This window comes from Zosterops lateralis, assembly GCF_965231275.1.
Source record: "Zosterops lateralis genome assembly, chromosome: 4".
Taxonomy (NCBI): domain Eukaryota; kingdom Metazoa; phylum Chordata; class Aves; order Passeriformes; family Zosteropidae; genus Zosterops; species Zosterops lateralis.
The window spans coordinates 59,918,965-59,940,775 of NC_139765.1; the positions used below are offsets into that span (position 1 = coordinate 59,918,965).

A 21,811-nucleotide genomic window follows, 5' to 3' on the forward strand; every position below is an offset into this window, starting at 1 on the left:
AAAAGTCCTTTGATCTAGTGACTATTGGAGGAGCGCTTATTTCTCCTACATCTTGGTGAAAGGCCAGCAGCTCAAAAAAACTTCAAGCAAACCTCTTTGAGAGCAGAGCTTTTATACAAAATAATCTACTGGGGTCACTTGACAACTTTTCTTCCTTGGAAGTTGAATGTAAGTAGGATCCTGAGAGAACAGTTTCCAACTCTTGTGTAGGAAACAATCCAGCTATTCCTCCTGGACCAGAGATTAAAAACATATTTGTGCATATTTACTTAACCTTTCTGTAAAAAGACAGAGAACTTGATGCATTCCTATCACTGTTCAGCAAGGGTACAGTCACATTGTTTTTTCCAAAGCTTTTCTGCTCAAGCTTCATATGTCATGTCTTTATGCTCAGTGGTCTGCTAAAATGGCCACACATCACTCTAAGGAGAAGAAGTTTGTCATAAGTCTGTGATTTTCTTGCTCTGTGTCCCTCTTGAATATAAGGCAATGTCAAGCAGCTCACTGAAGGCACTCCTAAGAGGACCTACACTCCTTGTCCAGCCGCCACAAAAATGTACAAATAGGAAATCATCAGACCAGCAGGTCTGTTTCTGTTTGTTCACATTATCCATGTCCAGTGACTTCATGTGCTCCCAGCCCAGCTGATAAGATCTGCAGGTTGTTGTGGCTACTGATTCACAGGCAGTCTTAGTTGCTACAGGTGGGCAGTACAGAACTGCCCTTTCCTTTACCCTGTTTCAGTAGCTGTACTTAACAACCTGAAAGAGATACCAGACTTAAGATCATAACACTATAGCAGGCAAGTTATAGCCACAAAGTGTTTGATCTGAAATACAACTGAATCTTTCCTTGAAAGCTGGAATATTATCCTACAGTTCTTAACTTCAAGCTTGAGCTGAAGTGGCTCCGGTCAAGGCTCAAACTTTGCTTCTTAACACAGCAGATAATAACACAACTTGCCAGATAATATTATTATTTAACAGTACTTTAGTTTTTGAGGGTTTTTTATTCCAGTTTTCCATGTGCAAAACAAACGGTGTTAAGTTTAAGGAAGGAAATGAGCAAGTATTCCCCAAAGAAGCTTCTACAAAATACATGTTCTCTGGAGCATTCAAAATGTTTCTTTCCATGTGTTGCTCACACATCCTTCTAACCTTCAATCAGTTGTAAGGTATTATTTTCCCTGATCTTATTTGCCTTGTAGCCAACCTGGTCACAATTAATTCTTTAATCTCCTGAAACTGTCCTTCTGATCTTTACTTTACAATTACATTGTGCAATAGTTCCTGTAATAAGCATACTATGTAAGCATTAGGAAAATGTTATACTTACAGCCAAAGAAATAAGGAAAAACCTGAGAGATACAGGTTTCTCTGTGACCGGAAGAGTTTCATCTGAATATGATCAAAGGCACTGCTGTTGACATTTGCAGCCTTTTCATGCACATGAACAGATGAGTATTTCCTGACTTCTCTAACAGCATCTGCAAACAAAAACAGTCTGTTCTTATTAACATCTGTGGGTGTGCATGTGTGCTAAACCAGACTTTAGTACCAGAAATATGTATTTAGACTTTCTGCTCTGCAAACAGTAATAGGACAAATAGTGACATCAGTTACATTATCCATACATTTTAAAGATCGGTCTTGATAAATCATGAAGTGCTCTAGCATATTCCCAGAAATATGACAAACCCTTGCCCGAAATATGCTTGAACAAGTATTTCAAACACTTGTACCCAGCCACCAGGGATCAGGCCAAAGCAACTCACTCTACAGATGTTACCAAAGACCCTGTGGTGTTAAAATGTCACTGCTGACAATGGAGCTAAAATTCCCTAGAGGACAAACAGTGAGAAAAGAGAAAGAGAAGTGGAAAGAAGTAGTATGTTCTCAAGTATTTGCTCCACACAGAGGCTGTCTTTAAGATATGCATGTGTTTTAGTAATGACAGAAAGGTCTACTTTATGCTTCCATCATAGAGGGAGAAAATTGTTTCTTTAACATCCATCAAAATAGGAAGAGTGCAGTAATGCAGAAGTAGCAAAAGCAGTAGTAACGACTGTAACAAGATCATAAAAAGAATGGAGGAAGAAAGCTACAACTCAGCTTTCTTTCCTCTGCCTTTCATACATCTTTCATGCATCTACAGCTTCCTTTCATCTATCACATGCTCCTGATAGTTCTGCAAAAGGGTCAGTGCACTGCAAATACCTTTCAAAGGACAAAATAATTAATTACGACTTACATCCACATAAACTCCAAACCTAACCCAGTTAAAAGTTCATATTACAATCTTTAACGTAAGGTCATCAGACATTCCTAAAACCGACACAGCATAGACATCAACAAAATACACATTTCATGACATGTTTTTGCAGAATATTTTGGCCAGATGTTATTAAATTGCTGCTGCATTTGTCTAAGCAGGCAAAATCAACTGCAAAGAAAAGCATATGTGAATATCACTTATGACTCTCTCTCATGTGTCTGAGTTATTTAGATGGTAAAAAAAATCCTGAAGTGAAGCTTCAGGCAATGTACCTCCCTGTGCTATAGGAAGAGTCTAGGCCTGCAGTAACCTATCACTTCATGCTATGGGGCATGAATCTCATCACTGCTTCCCTTTAGCCCTATTCTATCTTTCCACAAAATCAATGACCATCACCAATTCAAAAGCAAACTTTGGTCAAGGTTTTTAACAGCAGTTCAACAGAGTAAATGAAATACATTAGTTCTCAATATTAAGCCATTTACTGAAGGCCTACTTGTAAGAATAATACTAAACTTATCTTAAAAAATAACAGAACAGTCTAGTTGCATTTCTGGCACTTTAAATATTAAGAATATAGTACTGTAGCCTAGTCTGACATTGATATATATGTAAGTGCCTCTGTACATTTCCCTCAGCAGAAAATAAAACCATGCATTTTTTCTTTCTATTTCAAGTAGCCTGGAATTAAGTAGCATGTATATTCTAAGGCACTGGAAACACTTATCCATGGAGAACTACTTAATATCCTGAAACACAGGAGAACTGCTTTCATCACTGAGATACAGGAGATGCTTAATACCCAGCAGTCAGGACGGACATTAAATGAAATCAGTCAGGCATATGGTAACTATTAAAGCTTTACCCCACAGATCTTAGGATCTACCCATAACAAATGTAGCCAGCAGCTGTTTTGTATCTGTGCTGAGCAAAAGTATTCAAACAGCCCATGCTTTGACATATTCTGGCCTATTTCTACAGCATTCAGAAGAAAGAGTGCCATCTGCTGCATGAACTGCAGCTCAGCCAAATTCTGGCGTCAAGCAAGTTCATCTACCTATGTGAGAAAGGGAAGCCAAGAGAGAGCCTAGACTAAGCTCCACTTTTCCTTCTCATTCACTCAATATATTACAATTGCATTTGGATTCCCAATGTGGATGTAGTATTAGTCCTCTCCTCTTTAATTCCATTGTATAACTTTTCAATCAATCAGCTGACTTACACAAGGCTTGAATCCTTTCCATTAGTTTATGGATATAAACTCACTGTACCATGTTTCTTTTACCCATTTGTTAAGAAATTATCTAATACTTACCAAGAAACAAGACGATCAACAGAACTATTATTGTAAGGAACATCTTGTTCCAAAATACTGCCATTTTGCTCCAGAGAGGAAACATAAAAATCTTCTGCCATCTGTAAAATAGAATTGTGTTATTCAAAAATAATTAAGTACTAAAAGAAGAGCATTACAACCCCACAGAAGAGAGCCTTGTTATTGATAAGAGACTTGTATAAGGTCTCTGAAGAGCTGCTTTAATTGCAATATAATTTAGGTATACATTAACTTTTCCAGTAATCTAACTTCTCTTTTTTTGTTGTTGTTAATACAGGCAAGACAGTTGGTTCAACTTGCAAATTTTTTGCACGAAAGCAGGTATGCTGCAGATGTGTTTTATTTTAACTTAGTCCTTGGCTAGCACTATTCTGTATTCAGCCCTGAGTATAAAAGGGATAGGGTAAAGACTGTAAATCCATTCCATTATTTTTATTTTTATCCACTAATACCTCTTGTTGCCAAATAAAATTAAAAGCTTCTAGAAATTCTCTACCAGCCTTCTTCAGAAGGCTTATCTTTTACAAAGATGAGTCTGCATAACTCTGAAGTACAAGGACTGTTATTACATTCTAATGTGTAATGGCAAAAAAAAGGACAAGTGTTGTGTTCATATTTTAAGGGTTAAAACCTCTTTCCCAAGCATAAATTTTCTGGCTATAGAAGCGACTTCTGGTGAGGCCAATGGTGATGTAGACAATTTTTTTTTTTCTTTTTTGAACAATTAGTTGTCTATTTGATATTGCTGCATGAAGGGCTGTGGCAGAAGTCACACTTGCATCACAAAGAACATCTGATGTGCTAAAATGAATTGAAACAAGTGATAACAGAACATCTACTGTCCTTTGCTACAGGTTAGAATCAGTACTACTGCACAAATGAAATCACACCTAGTCATGCCACAGGGATGTAACACAGACATACCACCCACCATCTGATTATATGAGGTAATTTCCTACTTTTGTTGAGACTATTTACACTTTCCAGAGACTGTTAAAATTTGCCCTTTAACAGCAGTTTCCAACCTATTATGAATTTAATTTAAATGAGACTGTTGCATCATCTCCTATAGTTCTTTCCAGTTCTCCAACAGAAAGAATTAAAATGTTTTAGCACTGTGCATGCAAAAACCTCATTTTATCTTCTAGTATAATCTGAATTCCTTACAGCAGACAGCCACACACTGTATCAAACAAAAAGCTTACTTCAAGCTATAACTCAAACAAAGCCAATTCACTAACTCTTTAAACATACAATTTTCAAGCTCCACACTGACCTTCACTTAAGAAGTGATTCTTTGAGGTATGACCTTATACGAAGTATACTGCCAAGTTATAATCAGGCTAAAAATTTGTCTCTCAGTGTATTGCAGTTTTATACTGTCAATTTACTTGTTTCTCAGGAACTTACAAACTTGTTAGCAAATTTGGAAAACAAGAAATTAAAAATGTGCACACACCAGAGAGACAATGAATCCATTTGAAGACTGACAACTGAGTAAATCAAAACATTCAAGAACAACAGTTTCCCACCTGTCAGTAACTATGCATGCCTTACTGCTGACAGAACCAGCTCCCAGGCCACCAAGATGTGTCAGGCAGGGCTGCTGCCCTTTGGTACTGTCACAGCAGCTAAATATGATCTTTAACCCCACAAGATTCCTGCTAGTTTTGTTAAGAAGATAATTGTAATTATCACATGGGGGATAAAGTGATTTCACTCATTTGGAAACCACTGTTCAAAGGAATAGCTCAATGCTCTAAACAAAGCACACAAATCTATCCTTTCCATATAATTAAAAGTACAACATTTAATGTTTGAATGATATTTGCTGAAGCTACACATCATGAATTTGCTTTTCAGCCACAAACACTTGACTCTGTTTGCATCATAAATGAAACATATTTCAGTACTCCCAAAGTATTCTGCTTGTGACATCAGCCTGCAGAAACTCTTGCAACTGATTTCCTCACATAAGCCATTAATAATATGATGATCATTACTCCCGTAATACTCCTCTTCTCTTACATAAGTGCACTTTTGCTTAGAAACAATAAGAAATACAACAACTCAATAGTCGATGTCGAAATGCTGAACTCCTTGCAAGCCAACTTGTGAAAAACCAGAAGCTGGATTAGATTTTAGAACAGTTTCAATGTCTCAAGCTGAGGAAACATGCCTAATCATTGGTACCAGCTGTGGAGGAGCCAGTCATTTTCAAGACTCCTCTACAGGTCTGAGTAGTTAAATCCAGACTTTCCACAACTACTCTTGTTCCTTAAGAGCACAGTAAACGCTCCATCATTCTAAATATATCTAAAGATGCAGGAAACAAACACGCAACAGTTTTTAGAGTACTGCTGAGACAGCAGCATTTAAAAAAGAACAACCAGCTTTAAAGTTTCATCCTGCTGGTTGTTTTGGGGGGTTGTGGGGTTTTTGTAGGTTTGGTTCCCATTTTAAGACATCCTGATATTCTGAAAAGAAATCATAAGTCTGCTCTTCTCTTGCCTCCTGCAGAGAATCTAGCTTTATTTCCTGTAGGGAAATAATATTACCAAATTTGAAGAGCTACTTACAGGAAATAAGATAATGCTGTAAGTCAGGCCTCTGCATACACTAAGGGTAATAAATTCACTTTGATTCTATCCTTTACTGTGTGTATTTATTTGACATGAATTTATTATTTTCTTAATATTTGCATTGTGTTCCAGAAGTAGTATTATCTTCTTAATCTATATATGAGTTTTTATAGAGTTTTACAGAGGCCTTTATTCCAGCAGTCCTGAACCTTCTGCTTCAAACTCAAGCACAGTTGTTTTTAAACAAGTGATCACAAATTTCTTGCAGCCGTTACACACAGTTTGCCGCTGGCTTTGAGTATCTGACGTCTTATCAGTTCCGCACCCACAATGCCCAGTGTACACCAAAACATAAAGTTGAACCTCACAAATCTGACAGAAAACTGCTGAAAAACCCGCACTCTCCTCTCATTTATTACTGCCGGATGCTTTCCTGTACGCTGCACTCTCCACAGCTCTGGGAGAAGCCGTCCCACCTGCTGAGGCAAAGCGGGGCCCCTCCGGACACCCCGGCCGCCGCTCCCGGATGAATCAGCACTGCGTGGAGAACACAAACCTCCTCAAAGAGCCTTGCCATTCTTGCAGCTCCTGACACTCAAGTCCCCAAGCATTCCTTCGGCTTAGTTCACAACTAGTTTAGGACGCAGCAAAGCTCCATGTTCACGAAAACAGAGGCGTAAAACAAACCCGAAGTGGTGAGAAGAGCGAGCTGTGTTACTCAGCACACCTAAGCCTTCCTACCTCAGCGGAGAAATGAACGGCAGGCAGAGCACGAGAATTACTGCGATTTCGCCGTACAGGAAGGCAGCCACCGCCGTCCACTGGAAAGTCATGGTCCCGGCAGCCTGCGGAGGAACGGGCGGCTCAGGCGGGCGGCTCCGGCTTCCCCTCCCGCCCGACACCCGGGAGAGGGCGGTGGGGCCCGGGACAGCCCGGGGACAGCCCGGGGACAGCCCGGCGGGCAGAGCCCCGGGCAGAGGCCCCGCCAGGCGGCCAAGGGCCCGCGGGTTCCTCTCGCCGCCTCCCGCCCCCCCAGCGCGGCCGCCGAGCCCCAGGGCCGCCTCATCCTCCCTCCCTCCTTCCCCCCTTCCCTCCCTCCCGGGGCCTCCGAACCTCGTCAGCGCCGGTGCCCGGCGGAGCTGATGGCGGCGAGGGGCGGGAGCAGGCCCCCACCGGCCGGGGCCGCGGAAGCGTGGGCTCGTCTCTCCCGCCGGCGCAGGGCGGGGGAACACGGGCTGTCTGTGCGGACACGGTGCCGCCTCCGCCCTGCCCGGGGGTGTGGGCCGGGACGGGGGAGTGACACGGCGGAGGCGGTGCGGAGCCGCCAGCCCGGGCCGGGCAAGGTGCGGGTGGAGAGGGAAGGCAGAGTCCGGGCCGGGAAAGGGAGCAGAGTCCAGCCCGGCCCGGCAGCACCGCGGAGGCCGCGCTGGGCCCGGCCCGGCCCGGCGGCACCTGCCCGGCGGGGAGCTGCCCAGGGACCGCGCTTCTCTTGGGAAACTCGTGAAGGGTTCAAATGAGGTGGTGTTGGTTGTTTTTTTTTTTTTTTTTTTTTTTTTTTTTTTTTGCCTCTCTAGGGGATGTTTTGTAATCATTTTGCTGTGGAATCTCGCTGTGATCATCCCACCGCTCCATGACTAGAGGCTTTATCGACTGGGGACTTCAACTCTGCTCTCCAGCATTGGCATGAGTTTCTAAAGTTCAGTTAAAATACTGCGCGTGTACGTCCATTCCCTCCTCCATGTGTTACACTACATTAATGTATTAAGACCCAGTAAATTGTTTTCTCCAGGAAAACAGGTGCAGTATTCATAAAGACAGCACAAATGACAACCAAATAACAACAGTCAAACAGGCCTGTTTGGGCCTCATGAATAAAACAGTGTTCCTTCAGAAAACCTTGTTCTGTCCTACACTATCTATCCTATCCTGCACAGTGCTTTTTATCAGCATACCAAGGCTCCAAGAACATTTTTTCCATGTAAATCTCCTTCTTTGCCCCTTCTTTGTCCCCATAAGAAGGATATCTTCTGATCACTTTTTCCTTTTGATCCTAACAGATGCTGAGGTGCTGTCAGTGGAAGAGGTCACCTTGTCTACCTGGGCATCACCAGCACTCTGACACATCTACTTTCTTTGGGGAATTCTTTCCCAATCAAGTTCCATCAACACGAGACAGATAAAATGCTGTGAATAGTAGTTCTTTGTTACTCTAATCCATTGGAACTGACGTGGGGGTGGGGGGGGGGGAAGTTCTTGCATAAGCAGTTTTGAGCAGAGCTGTTTGCAGCTGCTCACAGTCGGAAATTGTTTACTTAAAATTTCCCAGGTTTGCAGCCTGGGGATGGAGGAGCCAGTGTGTCAACACTTTCCTAGTTGCTGCCAAGCAATGTCTGGATGAAAGGTTACATCCCAAATAATTGTTTAAGCACAACAAATACTGGAGAGAGATATAAGGAGTCATTTCAATCCAATCTACACAGTAGGAATAGACCCAGTTTTAAGTAGTATTTCTAACACATTTTCATAAACATGTTAACCAGCACTATAGACAAAACACAGCCTCTTAGAATGTTCTGGTTATTACATTTTAGCTATTGGCCTACAGCCACTATACTTCACTGAAGCTGTGAAAACGTGAATAAAGACTTTCCTTTAATTACAGAGCAGTTTCCATTTCTGAGCTGCTTGCTCACCTCTTTGTAGCACTGTAAACTGCTCTCCCCCTAGAATAGCCTCATTCTGATGGGACTGTATTCACTTGTCCCCGATGCCAGAGATTAAAAAGTAACTTTTTCACTTTAGGAGCTTCATAAGATCTCAGAAAGACTCACTTTGAGTGTGACCACTGTGCACCTCCTCTGCAGCTGATGCCCCCAACAACCCAAAATATCTGAAGAAAATAGATGTCTCCTGCAAACATCTGTCAGAGCTCTCTTCTGTTGAGTGCACTTTGCTGCTCCTGGAAGGAATTCTGACTGAAGCCGTAGAAGTCTGGGTTGTTGATCTAAGGCTGTCTCTCTTATACTGAACCACCATATGATCAATATGATGCTATTATACATATCTATATATAGTGGCTGGCTGCTTTAGGGGAAAAAAATTCACAAACCTTCAAACATTACAGCTAAAAGGAATACCTTCCTCTTCCATCAAGGAGGTGACAAAGTATTCAGAAGCAGAAATAGGAAATGCCTATATATAAACTGGTTAGAGGAGTGAAACCAACTATCTCTCTTCTGAAACAAAAGGAAAGTTTAAACTTGTTCTGTTCTGTTTTGGCTTCTCTGACAGCCTTATCATCATCACACACTGCTTTTGTCCAGCCATTGTGAGAAATTAAGCTATGATTCATGTCAGAAAAAAAAAAAAATTGAGAAACTGACAGGTGAAACTGCAGGAATGATAACAAAATGTTGTAGTTACTGAGTGGAATGGTTAAGCAAAGATGTAACTATGAAATTGCAAGCAAGGCAAAACTGCCATGAAAAGGAACCAGAGGTCAGTGAAGGGTGAAGGATGAAGACTCCGAACCACCCAGTGACCACCAGAAACAAAGATGAATGGAAACTAGACATCACAACAAGGAATGGAAACTAAACATCACAACGAAGAATAGGAACTAAACCTCATATCAGGGAAGAGAAACTGGGAGAGGACTACTAACATGGACATACATAAATCCTTGCAAAATTAACAGCTGGTGTGCATGTTGGTGGAGTGGTGACCCAGTGCTGTCTTGCCTTTTTGCCGAACACAAAATTAATAAATTTCTTAATTTGAAAATGGAATAAAGGACTATGCTTCCTCATTTATAACACCACCAACCTAAGAGACCTAGGAAATTTAACAATAGGCAATAGAGAAAATGGGATTGTATAGGCTGTGTGAGGTTGCTGGGGTTATTGTAGCAGGATAAAAGTTGCAAAATAATATGGGTATTATGAGAATATGGTATTGTTGTGCAGGGGGGTTCAACATAAAGAACAGGATCAATTACAGGAGGCTAAGAACCTAAAATAGGAAACAATGCTTTGTATCTTATGTTACTTGCTTTGTACTTATGCTACATTTAAAAACTAGAAAATAGACTGACCACCTGGTGATGTTAAAAGTAACATATACAGGAGAAGGACTACATCCAGTGGTTTTAAAACTGCAAATTAGTATTTTTCCATATTCAAATGTCTTTTAATGAGAACTATGACCATACTCTAAAAACAAAACTGGTAGCTGAATAAATCTCATCCTTAGCAATTTATATATATTGGAACAGTTTGGGGTTCGAAGTATGGCTTAAAGACTCCAACTTTGCTATTTATTCTATGGAAACACAGTGAAGTATGTTCAGATGCATGCAAAATTCAGAATGGAAGGTGCACAATTCATTTCACCCTTAAAAAGGGATGATGAACTTCCATTGACTTTTACGCTACATAAAAGGCCTGATCAAGCACTCCATAATTACTACCAATATTAGCAGAAACCTAGATCTTGTACTTCAGGCAGAAATCTCTGTGATTAATCTCACACAGGCATAACAACTGCTGCCTTCAAAATCATCAAGTTCCTAAATAGGTCAAGGTATTTTCAGTCCTCTAAAATTCAATTTTCCCACAAATACAGAAAAAATAAAGAAAGCCTTTAATTTGTATTGATTATATAAAATAAATTTTTCTTCTCTGCTCCTTGAGGCTAATGGGGACAGTTTGCCATGTATAATTGCTAGCCAAATCATAAAACTCTTAAGAAAATGGCAACAAAGGACTTAGTTAATACTTTCACAAATCCTTTTCTTCTACAATTCAGGTGCATAGTTTTAATTCAGAGGAGGTTTGGAGGCATTTCACAACTGAGAACTCTGTTGCAAGATAATTTGATCAACTTGATACTGGAAATTTGGCAGTACAAAATACCTAGTCATGCAGTTGGGAAGTAAGAACTTCTGCTCTAAAACTGGGAGCTCATAATTTATGCAATGAATATTAGTTGAGGAAAAATAAAGAATTAGAAGTAGTATTAACTGCAGAAGACACTGATGGGAATTTGTCTAGAATACTACACAGAATTGTGCCCAACTAATGTGAAGAAAAAATTACAATCTAGAAGAGTGGAAAAAATAGTTGTCTGAAGGAATGGAGACACACCAAAAATGGTTGCAGAAGTTGTCTCAGCCTAGGAGAGCAAAGCATGTCTGTAGTTTTCCATTTGTTAGTACATAAAGGGAAGGTGATCATATCAGAAGAGTTACATAACTTTGCTGCCTTAAATAGTGAACTGGACTTGATGACTTGGGTCATGCCTTTCAAACTTTCGCTTATATGCCTAAATCAGACATACTCATTATGAAAAATGATCACGTATTTTATGCTATTTCATTAACAAAATAGTGACAATTTAAGATTCCTGAACTATGAAAAGATTTGGAGAGTAGCATCAAAAGCAACCTTCCCTCCTCCAGACTGCTGTATAATAAAAAAAATACAACTGCATACAAAAGCAAGTAATTTATTTAGAAAATTTGGAACTATTCACACATATACTCATAGAACAATCACAGTCAGAAAACTCAGCATTTTTTGGTATGAATTTCTGTGTAAACATATAAAGAAAAACATTTGATTACAAATAATTGTACTGTACAGTTTTGTGAAATTTCTCTTGCAGGACAAATGCAGCTGGTGTGTAATGTTATTATCTTGTTCTAATTTTCACTATTTCACTCCTATATAATGATTCAAAGCCAAGTGGCTGTCATGCTTTGATAAGCAACATGCCAGCAGGCAGAAAGGACTGCAAGAGCCCCACTGAGAGAATCTGTCAGCTTTTCTTTGACCTAAAAAGTTTTGGGATTTAATCTTGTATACAATTATTCTACAATAGATAAACAAAACTGAATTTAGTTAGATTGAACTTAAAATTTTGTCTTGTTCTTTAGATTCAGCTAAGTTTGTACTTAAACTATTTCTTCATTTTCCTTTTTTCTTCTTTCCCTCTTCATTTTCCTTCTTCCTTCTTTCTATAATTGCTTATCTCATTCTGTGTTTCTCTTGCTGTAAGTATGGAATTTTTCTAAGTTATAAGTCAGTTACAAAGTTTTAGCCTGCAAAAGAAACATCAAATTTAAAAAAGGATAGTATGATGGGCTTTAAGCTTATTTTATCTAAAGCAAAAACTTCTATAGTTGCTCCCTTTATATTCTTTTGGTCTGAAATTACTGTCATTATCTGTAATATAATGTCCTGATTTTAGGAGGTTTAATGGAAGAAAAGCCCTAGTTTTGCAATCATATTGCTGTAAGCAATTATCTGGTGAAAAATTAAACTACTGGGGCCTTACAATAATCAATCCTCTCTGTAGTACTACACTGTAAATACAATTCCACATCTGTAGAATCTTAAATATTCTCTAGAGTGAAAAATGGAGACATAAAAAAATAAAGTATCATCCAAATGATAATGTTTTGCTGTGTTGAAAGTACACAATATACAAATGTGACTAAAAAGTAAAAACCCAATTAAAACTTTTACAGTTTATCGACAATTGCAAAATACAAGTTTACATGGGACTAAAATACTTTCATTTACCCCACACCATAATGGTCATTTAAATAATCTAGTACTGCTGAGGTACTTGATAAAACATTAAAAACTTTCTTTTCTTGTTTTGAGGTTATGCGCTCCATCATGTACATTAAGTGGTGGTGAAAACAAGTAAAAGGAGTTCCGTGCTCAAGAGCAATGTCAACCCAGTCCTGGATGCACTGAAAAGGTGTCTCTTCATATCCTGCAAACATGGCTGGATTTGCTAAGAGTCCTCTAGCCACCATTACACCTTCAAAATGGAAATTAAAGCAGTAAGTTATTTTAGATTGAATTTTATGCTAAATCTTAATGTAGATTTTGTACAGCACCCATTAGGACAACCACCCAAAGCTTACAGGTAGTAATGGGAGAACGATGGGGACAGTATTACACCTGTATCAGAGAAACCCATTGAACAAGGCAGACCTCAGAGTATCTACAACATCTATCAACACATTCCTGAAATTTTGAAACAAAACACAGGTCACAAAAGCATTTCTTCCCTTCTTTTGAAACTGCAACTAATTAGTACTTTGCTTTTATTTGCTACACACATTTATTGCCTTTATAACATAAAATTACAATGGAAAGACACAAGAGGATCAATAATTTTCTGTGCAACTCAGTCTATTCACTGTCCTTCTTCCACTAAGAGTTCAATGGCTCAATTACGTAAATTTCAGGACTCTTGCTCTCCAGTAAATCTTTCTGAACAAGCGTGTAGTGTATTTGCCACTCTAATCCCATACTGTCAGATAAACCCATACAAGTTCTATTGTAATTTTTCTGTGATTAAGGGATTCTGTTTTCCAGCACTATCAACATACAATCTATTGTACTCAGTCTTTTCTTTAAAAATAGCATGGTTAAAAATGAAAAAATTCTTTTGTCATTGTCCATGACAGAAAAAACCGAATGCTTAATTTTTTTACTACTGAAGGTCAGCTGGACTATGAGAACATTTTTTTGTATTATACATTTCCTTCCTACTCTGTATTTGAGGAGAAAGTCACTGTAAGCAGCATGGCAGTTGGGTTCAATTTCTATTGTTGCTAATTAACAGCAATAGTGTCGGCAGAAACCTGCCATTTGTACTGTTCTCTTTCCTCTTTTTTTTCTAGCTGAAAGATGCAAAGTCTGTAGATACAAATTACCTTTTCAGAACATATACCAATTTCCACACTGTCTCGAAACCACAGACAGTTTCAAGAATCTATTGTGACTAAATAACAGCAAAAAAAATTCCAAATTTTATGACTGAAATGGAAGTGCAATGCCTCACTGTGTCCTTGAAGTTAACCATCTGGCTTAACAACATATCCCTTTTCCACTGTGTTCTTACTGTAAGAAATCTGACCCTATGTGCAGGAAGTAGAGCTTTCCAAGTGGAAGTTTACAGTTCCTTAGAAGATGATAAGCTCCATGAAGAGACAGAATGTCTGAAGGTCCCCCTGAACTCCACTACTGACTGATGAGATAGCATAATTAATCACAGAGCTTTTGTAATTTGCCTCGGAAATAATTATTTGTGGCTTTGAATAGCAGCGCTCTAGTGTTCTGATGATTACCAGTGATTCTGCTTATGAGTTTTTTAAGGCATCTAAAATATCCTCTTTCATTTGTCTCCTCAAGGAGAGAAAGCACTCAAATCATGTCCTACTTACATCTAAAATAAATACCTTGAAATCTGGTAAGTTTACTTAGAAAATAGAGTATGTTTAATCTTACCATCTGCTTCTGTCAAGTGATGAACATTTTCGGCATCTTTTAAAGTTTTAATGTCTCCATTAGCCACAATAGGTATAGACATGCTTTGTTTAATTACTTTAATTGCATCATAATGTACAGGTTGATGCCTTTCTTCTATACTTCTCCCATGTACTGTAATCCATGAAATTCCAGCTGCTTCAGCTTTTTGACACAGGTCAACTGTTCTTTTTAAGTCCTCATGGATCCTAAAATTTCAAGGAATGAAAGCAGTAGGTAGTGAGTTGCTTGGCCTAAATAAAAAGCACTCCTCCATAAGGAGGAATTATCATATAAAGAACAGTATAAAGACAATATAACTGTTGGAAAACAGTGTTTGATTTTTGGGTTTTTTTCAAGATATACGAGTTTATGGAAACTGGTATTTAATTTAACATTTCCCAATTATATCACATCTCTGTAATATACATGGTAAATTTTATAGAGATTAAGCAAGAGCAGCCAAAAAATCTAAAATCAATGCCATGATTTGCGTATTTTGTGGCAAAAAACCAAAATCCAATTTATAATAGTTCCCCTTTCCAGAAGGGCTGGAAACTGAGTTGAAACTTAAATGACAAACAGCAAAAGCCACATAGCATGTATGGTTAAATAATGGATCAAGAATGGTCATAGAATCATAGAATGGTTTGGGTGGAAGCAACCTTAAGGACCATCCAGTTTCAATGGCCCTGCTGTGGGGAGGTATTGGATCTTCCACTAGACCAGGCTGCACAGAGCTCATCCAACCTGGCCTTACAAACTTCCAGGGATGGGCATCCACAGCTTCTCTGGGCAACCTGCTCCATCTCCACAGTAAACATTTTCTTCCTAGTATCTAATCTAAACCTGCCCTCTTTAAGTTTGAAGCTATTTCCCCTTGTCCATCACATCATGTCCTTGTACAAAGTCTGTCTCCATCTTTCTTGTGGACTCCCTTTAGGTACTGGAAGTCTGCTGTAAGGTCTCCCTGGAGCATTCTCTTCTCTGGGCCGTACACAAAGCAATGCAAAACAAGTCTACAGAAGTTTAGAAGCTGATGTAGGGAAGCAGAATGCATTCCTTACAGCACCTGTGGGACTAGTTCCCAGTTTTGTTACCCATCCCTTTATACTCAACTGAAAATGTGGCTCTGCTCTGTAACAGCTCACGAAGCAAATTATTGTGATGATACAGACTGTGCATTGCTTTTCTTTTATAGAAGCTGTAATCTTTTAATTTGTACTTTCATGTTGTTTGGATTGCAAGAGAACTCTAGCTTATAGTATGTTATCTGGGTAAGTAGCCAAAGGCTGTGCTAGTTCTAAGTTTTGATTACCTGCCCCAGATATCTGAGTGAAAAAATCTCAGTGGTCTTCACATGTAAGGAAATTACTGTAACGTGTAGTATTGCATTAACAGAATTACAAATATTATTACTATTACACTAAATTCTCTAAGGAAAAAAAAAAAGGTTTCTTCTGTGTACCACAAACAGCACTTAAGTTATACCTACCTTATTTTAATAGATATTGAAAATTTAGGGTTGTCGATCTGACTCCGTACATGTCTCACCATATCTTTAACAAGCTCAGGTTTATTTATTAAGCAAGCACCATAACCTTCTGAAATCGCCCATCTTTAAAAGAAAAAGAACTACATTTGAAGAAATGCAGATCAGTATCAGTCACATACATCAATTTCTTTCCTTATGACCTTCAGAATGTGTGGTTAAGTAGGCAGAGATAGTACTGTAGGTCAATTAATTTTTGCAGTTTGGTACAGCTGCTTCAGTCTTCCATCGTGCTACTAAAACTTTGGACAAGTTAATAATCTCTAAGTTCATTTTTCTGTCCACAGAATGGACTCATGAGGAAGATAAATTAAAAATTAATCTACAGTGCCTGCATAAAAGAAATAATTTGATGTTTCCTCTTCCTCTTGTCATGGATTTCTTCTAAACAGATGACAACTTCAGATTGAAAAGAAGGATTTTCTGAAGTGCAAGAAACAAAGGATTCAAATGTAAGCATGTATTTTTGGCCTAAAAGGAACAGATAGTTTGACATAACTGTAGTTAGCTTAAAAAAAAACCCCCAATACTTCCATGCAGAAGCCTCAGATCTCTCCAGAAGAGTTTTCTCAAATACTATAGTTTTAAGTCAAGAAAACCCAATTAGAATAGAGAAATTAAGTATTTGCACTGTAATTTAATCTTATACTTTCCTACATTTTTCAGGTCTTCATTTAGAAAAAGACTGCCTGACAAACATGAAATTGATGGCTCTCAATTCAACCAGTTAGGAAAAAATCATATATTCTGTTTCACTGTCAAGAAAAAAACTTTATCAATTTAAGTGATAAATACATGACTAATTCACTATACTTATAAATTTAATAAAAGATGGAAGAAATTATTTTCAGTAGTTTATCTGTATAATTTTATTTTAAAGACTATCCTTTATTTGCAGAAGTTTGAGACATCACAGACTTGCCTCGTTATTCTGCAAATTGCTACGTCATGATTCTAAACACTCTGCAAATTATTTGCAGCAAACTCTTTTTAGTAGTGCACATTTAACAGCTGTTGAGAAGGGATGGACACTTCTGAGCCAACACTCAGTATCTCAGAAATGAAAAAAGGCAAGTTGGCAAATACATGCAGTTTTCCCATTCTCACCAGGGTGACAGGTATCTGGGAACACTCAGAACAGCGCCTTATCACATTTCTGACAGATTAAAAAGCTCTTACTCTCCTGAAATCTATTCTCAGGTTAAGATAGAAATTATGATGAAAAGGAAGACCAACATTCTTTAGTCTCTTAGTTATTTCATCCTATTTACCCAGATTTTTCAAAACTTTACCTCTGAGGACAGCCACAGTTTAGGTCTATTCCATCTGCAAAAGGACAGATGATACGGGCAGCATCACACAAAACCTGTGCTTCTTTAGCAGCGAACTGAACAATCAGTGGGTGATCACCTATGCCAATGAAAAGGTATTTGGAGATTTAACAATTCCCAGAAAATAAAAAGAACAAGTTCTAAATTTTGAATGCTTTTTTGCTATATTCTACAGCTGTCTGACCATGGTCCTGGCAACCAGGTATATGTGACCCTGCATGAGCAGAGTGGCTGGATAACACGACCTACAGAGGTCCTTCCAAGCTCATTTATTTTGTGCTTCTGTAAGCCCCCAATCACAATTAAACCAAGGTAACTGGCCAGGGATTACTTCCTATAAACTCTGTCTATTAACAGAGGTTGAAATTCAGACAAATGTAGGTGTCCTACACAGTTGCTGGCTTAACATACACTTTCTGACTGAAACTGGTCAGTTGCTAATCTTTCACAATGACCATCTATGAAACTAGGCATTCTCTAATTTTCAGTAGCCTTCATGTTTCCCCCTCCTGGCCTGCCCCTTCTTGTCTGCATGCTGCCCCTTTGCTGTGCTGACACGGCTGTCTGTCTTGGCAGGTGGGAAAGTTGCTTACAGAACCAACCCTTCAGGAAGGAACTAAAACACCCACAAGCTTTGCCCTTCCTCATCCCAGCCCATCATTTCCCTTTTCTGTGCCAACTTTGCTGTTTTTTATCCACAATGTGACACGCAGAGTTGGAATGAGCACACGTGTGCAGAAGCAGCTCTTAGCAGCTTTGTCTCAAGTGAGAAACCGAAGTGCCAGTGCTCCTCAGCTTGGGTCTGCTGAACTACTTGTGATTTACTAAGCCCCTGCAGAGAGCCAGATGGTCATTTGGAACATGCTCTCCTCTTTCACAGCTACTGCATTACATTAAAGGCATCTCAAATATCTCAAGCAGTCTTAGCACTCACTCTACATGGAAACAATTGCTGTAGTTAAGAAGAAGCAGCGTGATATCTGAGCACTGATGGAAAAAGATGATCCAACAAAATGCACAAAACAAGTGCACTTCTGGTACTGAAGAGACCATAAGTGCTTTCTGAACATTTTTCTGTTTTAGAGGAAAATAAGTAGTTATTGAAACGGTGGAGATTAAGTAAGAAAGGCCACCAATACCCCCTCAATCAAGCTGAGACATTTTTAGAAGTTACCTAAAAATACAGCATGCAAAAAAAAAAAAAAAAAATGCATGCATGTTTTCAAGTGTCCCTTTAATCCAGTGCTCTAGCTGAAGAGATTTACATTGTTATAGCTAATATTTTAGAATAAGCCCACATGCCTAGTTTCTCTCTGTTGATCATTAAGTAATAAAAATACTTAGTCTAGCCACATAAAAATTTTAGCAGCAGCCACAAAGAATACCTATCTCTATCTGAGAAATACACAACAAAGAAACATTAATGCAGAAAAAAATATAAAACATAAATTGCAAACCTATTCCACTAATTAGAAGACAAAATCCCCAAGCAACCAGCAAGTTAAACATAAAATAACACAAAAAGTATAAATGCTAATAATGTAAATACTATAATCTGGTCAAAGCATAAGGCAGAATGTTTTACAGGCCTGTAAAATTAAGGACAACATAAAAGAACTGTGAGAGGAAAAGATGTCGTTTACAACACTAGAACATTTCATCTCCTCTTTCCCTGTCCCAGCACACCCCAAAATACACTCCGTATCTGACCTGTAGAACGTCAAAGCACCGCACTTTGTGTAGATCAGAAGTGTGAGTAAATTCAAGGGGGGGGAAACTATTAACTGTGGAGCTTTGAGTCATATATATTGGAGTCAGTTATATTCTTACTCATTTATTTTTACATACAATGAGTTATTAATGGTTCTTTTGAAGTTGCATTCCACTTGCAAGAGAGTCTACCTGTGCTTTCCAATGCAAATTTTCTCTGTAATTGCTTTGTTCTATCTGAATAATGCACTACAGTACATAGTCAATGCTAAAACAGTGAAATACACTTTCCCTATTACATATACACTTATGAAACCACAAATTCTGTGGCCTGAATAGACTAAATCATCCCACTTTATAGACCCTACACTCTGATCTTACTTGCATGTTAGCGGCGCCTTCCATTCCCGCAGTTGCAGCCTATGCTCGTACACTCCTTGTCACACTGTTCTGCTGCAGCCACTTCATGCCAACAGATCTGTATCATTTTTGTCACCTCTTCCCACATACTTCACATCTCTTTACAGCCATGACACTGTACAAGCCCTCATACTTCTTCTTTTTATAGGTGTTCTGGTTATGTTTCTGCACCATGCCTGAAGCTTTGCTTCTTCCCCTCAACCCCAGCCATGCTTAAACTTCCAGTCTCTTTTGTGCTTTCTTGAGCTCGTATCTTGAATTATCTACCAACAGCCTCTTCCACTTTCCAGTCAGGCTAATATGAAACCCTTCTTCTTTTGTCAGTCCTTGACTCTACTGTATTAATGGCTGGTCTATTATTTTTTTTACCTTTACTAACACTCCTTTTTTGCTAGAGACTAGAGAACTTTTCCTGGCAATGAGTGAAATGTTTGTCTCTGAAACACACTTGAAACAACTGCTAGAAAAAGGATCTTACTGTCATCTTGTACCTGGTCTAGCTGTGATGGTGTTACTTGTCAAATTTATTTGAAGTTCATTTATAGTAGCCTCTGTGGTGCTGCATTTTGGATTTTGTGATAAAATCAGTGTTGATAATTCACAGTTGGTTTGGCTGTTGTCACAAAGTACATGCACAGGGTCAAAACTTCCTGTTTTTTTCACTTTGCCTCCTCTTGCCCCCAACAAACAGACTGGGGTGGGCAAGAAGTTTGTAGTGGACAAAGCTATGACAGCTGACCCAAATAGGAACAAGGAGTATTCCATACTGTAGAACACCAAGCTCAGCAAGGAAACTGGAATGATAGGGAAAGTTAAAAAGTGGGTTGGGACATGGAATTTTTTTTCCAGAGTGGCTACTGCTTGGACAGTGGCTGGGCATTGGTCTGCTAGTAGGGAATGATTGCCTTTGCATAACTTGTTTGTTTCTTTCCCTTTTTCTTTACATATTGAACTGCCTTTATTTTGAAAAATGAGTATTTCTTGTGTTTGCTCTTCCTATTCTCCCCTGGTGCTGCTGGGAGAATGAAGGGGGAATGAGTGAGCAGCTGTGTGATATAAATCACTTTGGAGGCCTTGCTTTTAGGTGGAGACAAGGTTTTCCACTATTTCATTTGACCCACTATCACTGGACAGTGCTAACTCTCCCTTAGAATATTTCTGTGGCTTTATAATCAGACAGTATACCAAAATTGTTAACAGATGTCAAGTTACGTGACCTACTTAATTCACTTGGCTAATTTGGCTTATGACCACATAAAACATTCTGACAAGGTAATGGTTTATTAAAAATAATACCTTTGTTTGTTGTGAATTCGCTGTCTCTGGCTTTTGCAGATCTCACAAAATCAGCTGCCACTATCATTGGTGTGTAACACAAATCACAACTGTACTTCCTAACCAAGGTTCTGAATGCCAACCTGCAGACACATGAAGATTAAGAGGTAAACAGTTAAGGTAATAGTTAATACTAATAAATTAGTTTTTTTCTGATTAGCTATATCCTAAAATGCTGTTCTAACATGAAGTATTGTGGGGATATTTCAGTACTATATGTGTAGATCTGTGATAAAAATATGTAAAATGAAACATGTCCCACATCTACCTCTGTCTTAAATAAAAGATAAGAAGGTAATCACCCATTTTTAGTCAAGATAAATTTGAGAAACAAATTTCTAAACAGAGAAAATGCACTGAAAACAGCTGACATGACAGTTACTTACTTTGAATAGCGGACCATAGGGGCACATATTTTTACAACTTGCCCAGAATGAAACAAATCCATGGGATCTTTTCGTTGGCATTCTTTGGTTTCTTTGCTGTCACTGATCATGTATAATTAACAATCCCTTCAGCATCTGGAAAAACAAACAGTGCCTGAAACGTTGGTCATTGAGCTGCTTCACACAGGCCACGCTGCAGAGCCCCGCAGCACACACAGCTCACACGGCACACACAGCTCACACGGCACACACAGCACACACAGCACACACAGCTCACACAGCGCACACAGCTCACACACACAGCGCACACACACAGCTCACACAGTGCACACACACAGCTCACACAGCGCACACAGCTCACACACACAGCACACACACACAGCACACACACAGACACAGAGCACACAGCACACACACACAGCTCACACAGCGCACACACACAGCACACACACACAGCTCACACAGCGCACACACACAGCTCACACAGCGCACACAGCTCACACACACAGCACACACACAGACACAGAGCACACAGCACACACACACAGCACACACAGC

The 21,811-nt window shown here is 39.1% G+C and overlaps 1 protein-coding gene across 1 annotated transcript in view; it reads right to left on the bottom strand.

Annotated features, from left to right (window-relative positions):
- DUS4L (dihydrouridine synthase 4 like) overlaps positions 1 to 21,811 on the bottom strand; it is a 37,530-nt gene that overhangs the window by 14,931 nt on the left and 788 nt on the right. Inside the window, exons 2-11 of the mRNA XM_083860624.1 lie at positions 21,254 to 21,388; positions 20,829 to 20,950; positions 17,364 to 17,481; positions 16,015 to 16,137; positions 14,502 to 14,728; positions 12,782 to 13,023; positions 7,306 to 7,689; positions 6,934 to 7,037; positions 3,590 to 3,690; positions 1,336 to 1,486 (exon numbers count right to left, since the gene is read on the bottom strand). Of these exons, the coding sequence (XP_083716750.1) occupies positions 1,336 to 1,486; positions 3,590 to 3,690; positions 6,934 to 7,037; positions 7,306 to 7,689; positions 12,782 to 13,023; positions 14,502 to 14,728; positions 16,015 to 16,137; positions 17,364 to 17,481; positions 20,829 to 20,950; positions 21,254 to 21,363 (1,682 nt within the window). The 5' untranslated portion in view covers positions 21,364 to 21,388. The remainder of the gene's footprint in view (positions 1 to 1,335; positions 1,487 to 3,589; positions 3,691 to 6,933; positions 7,038 to 7,305; positions 7,690 to 12,781; positions 13,024 to 14,501; positions 14,729 to 16,014; positions 16,138 to 17,363; positions 17,482 to 20,828; positions 20,951 to 21,253; positions 21,389 to 21,811) is intronic.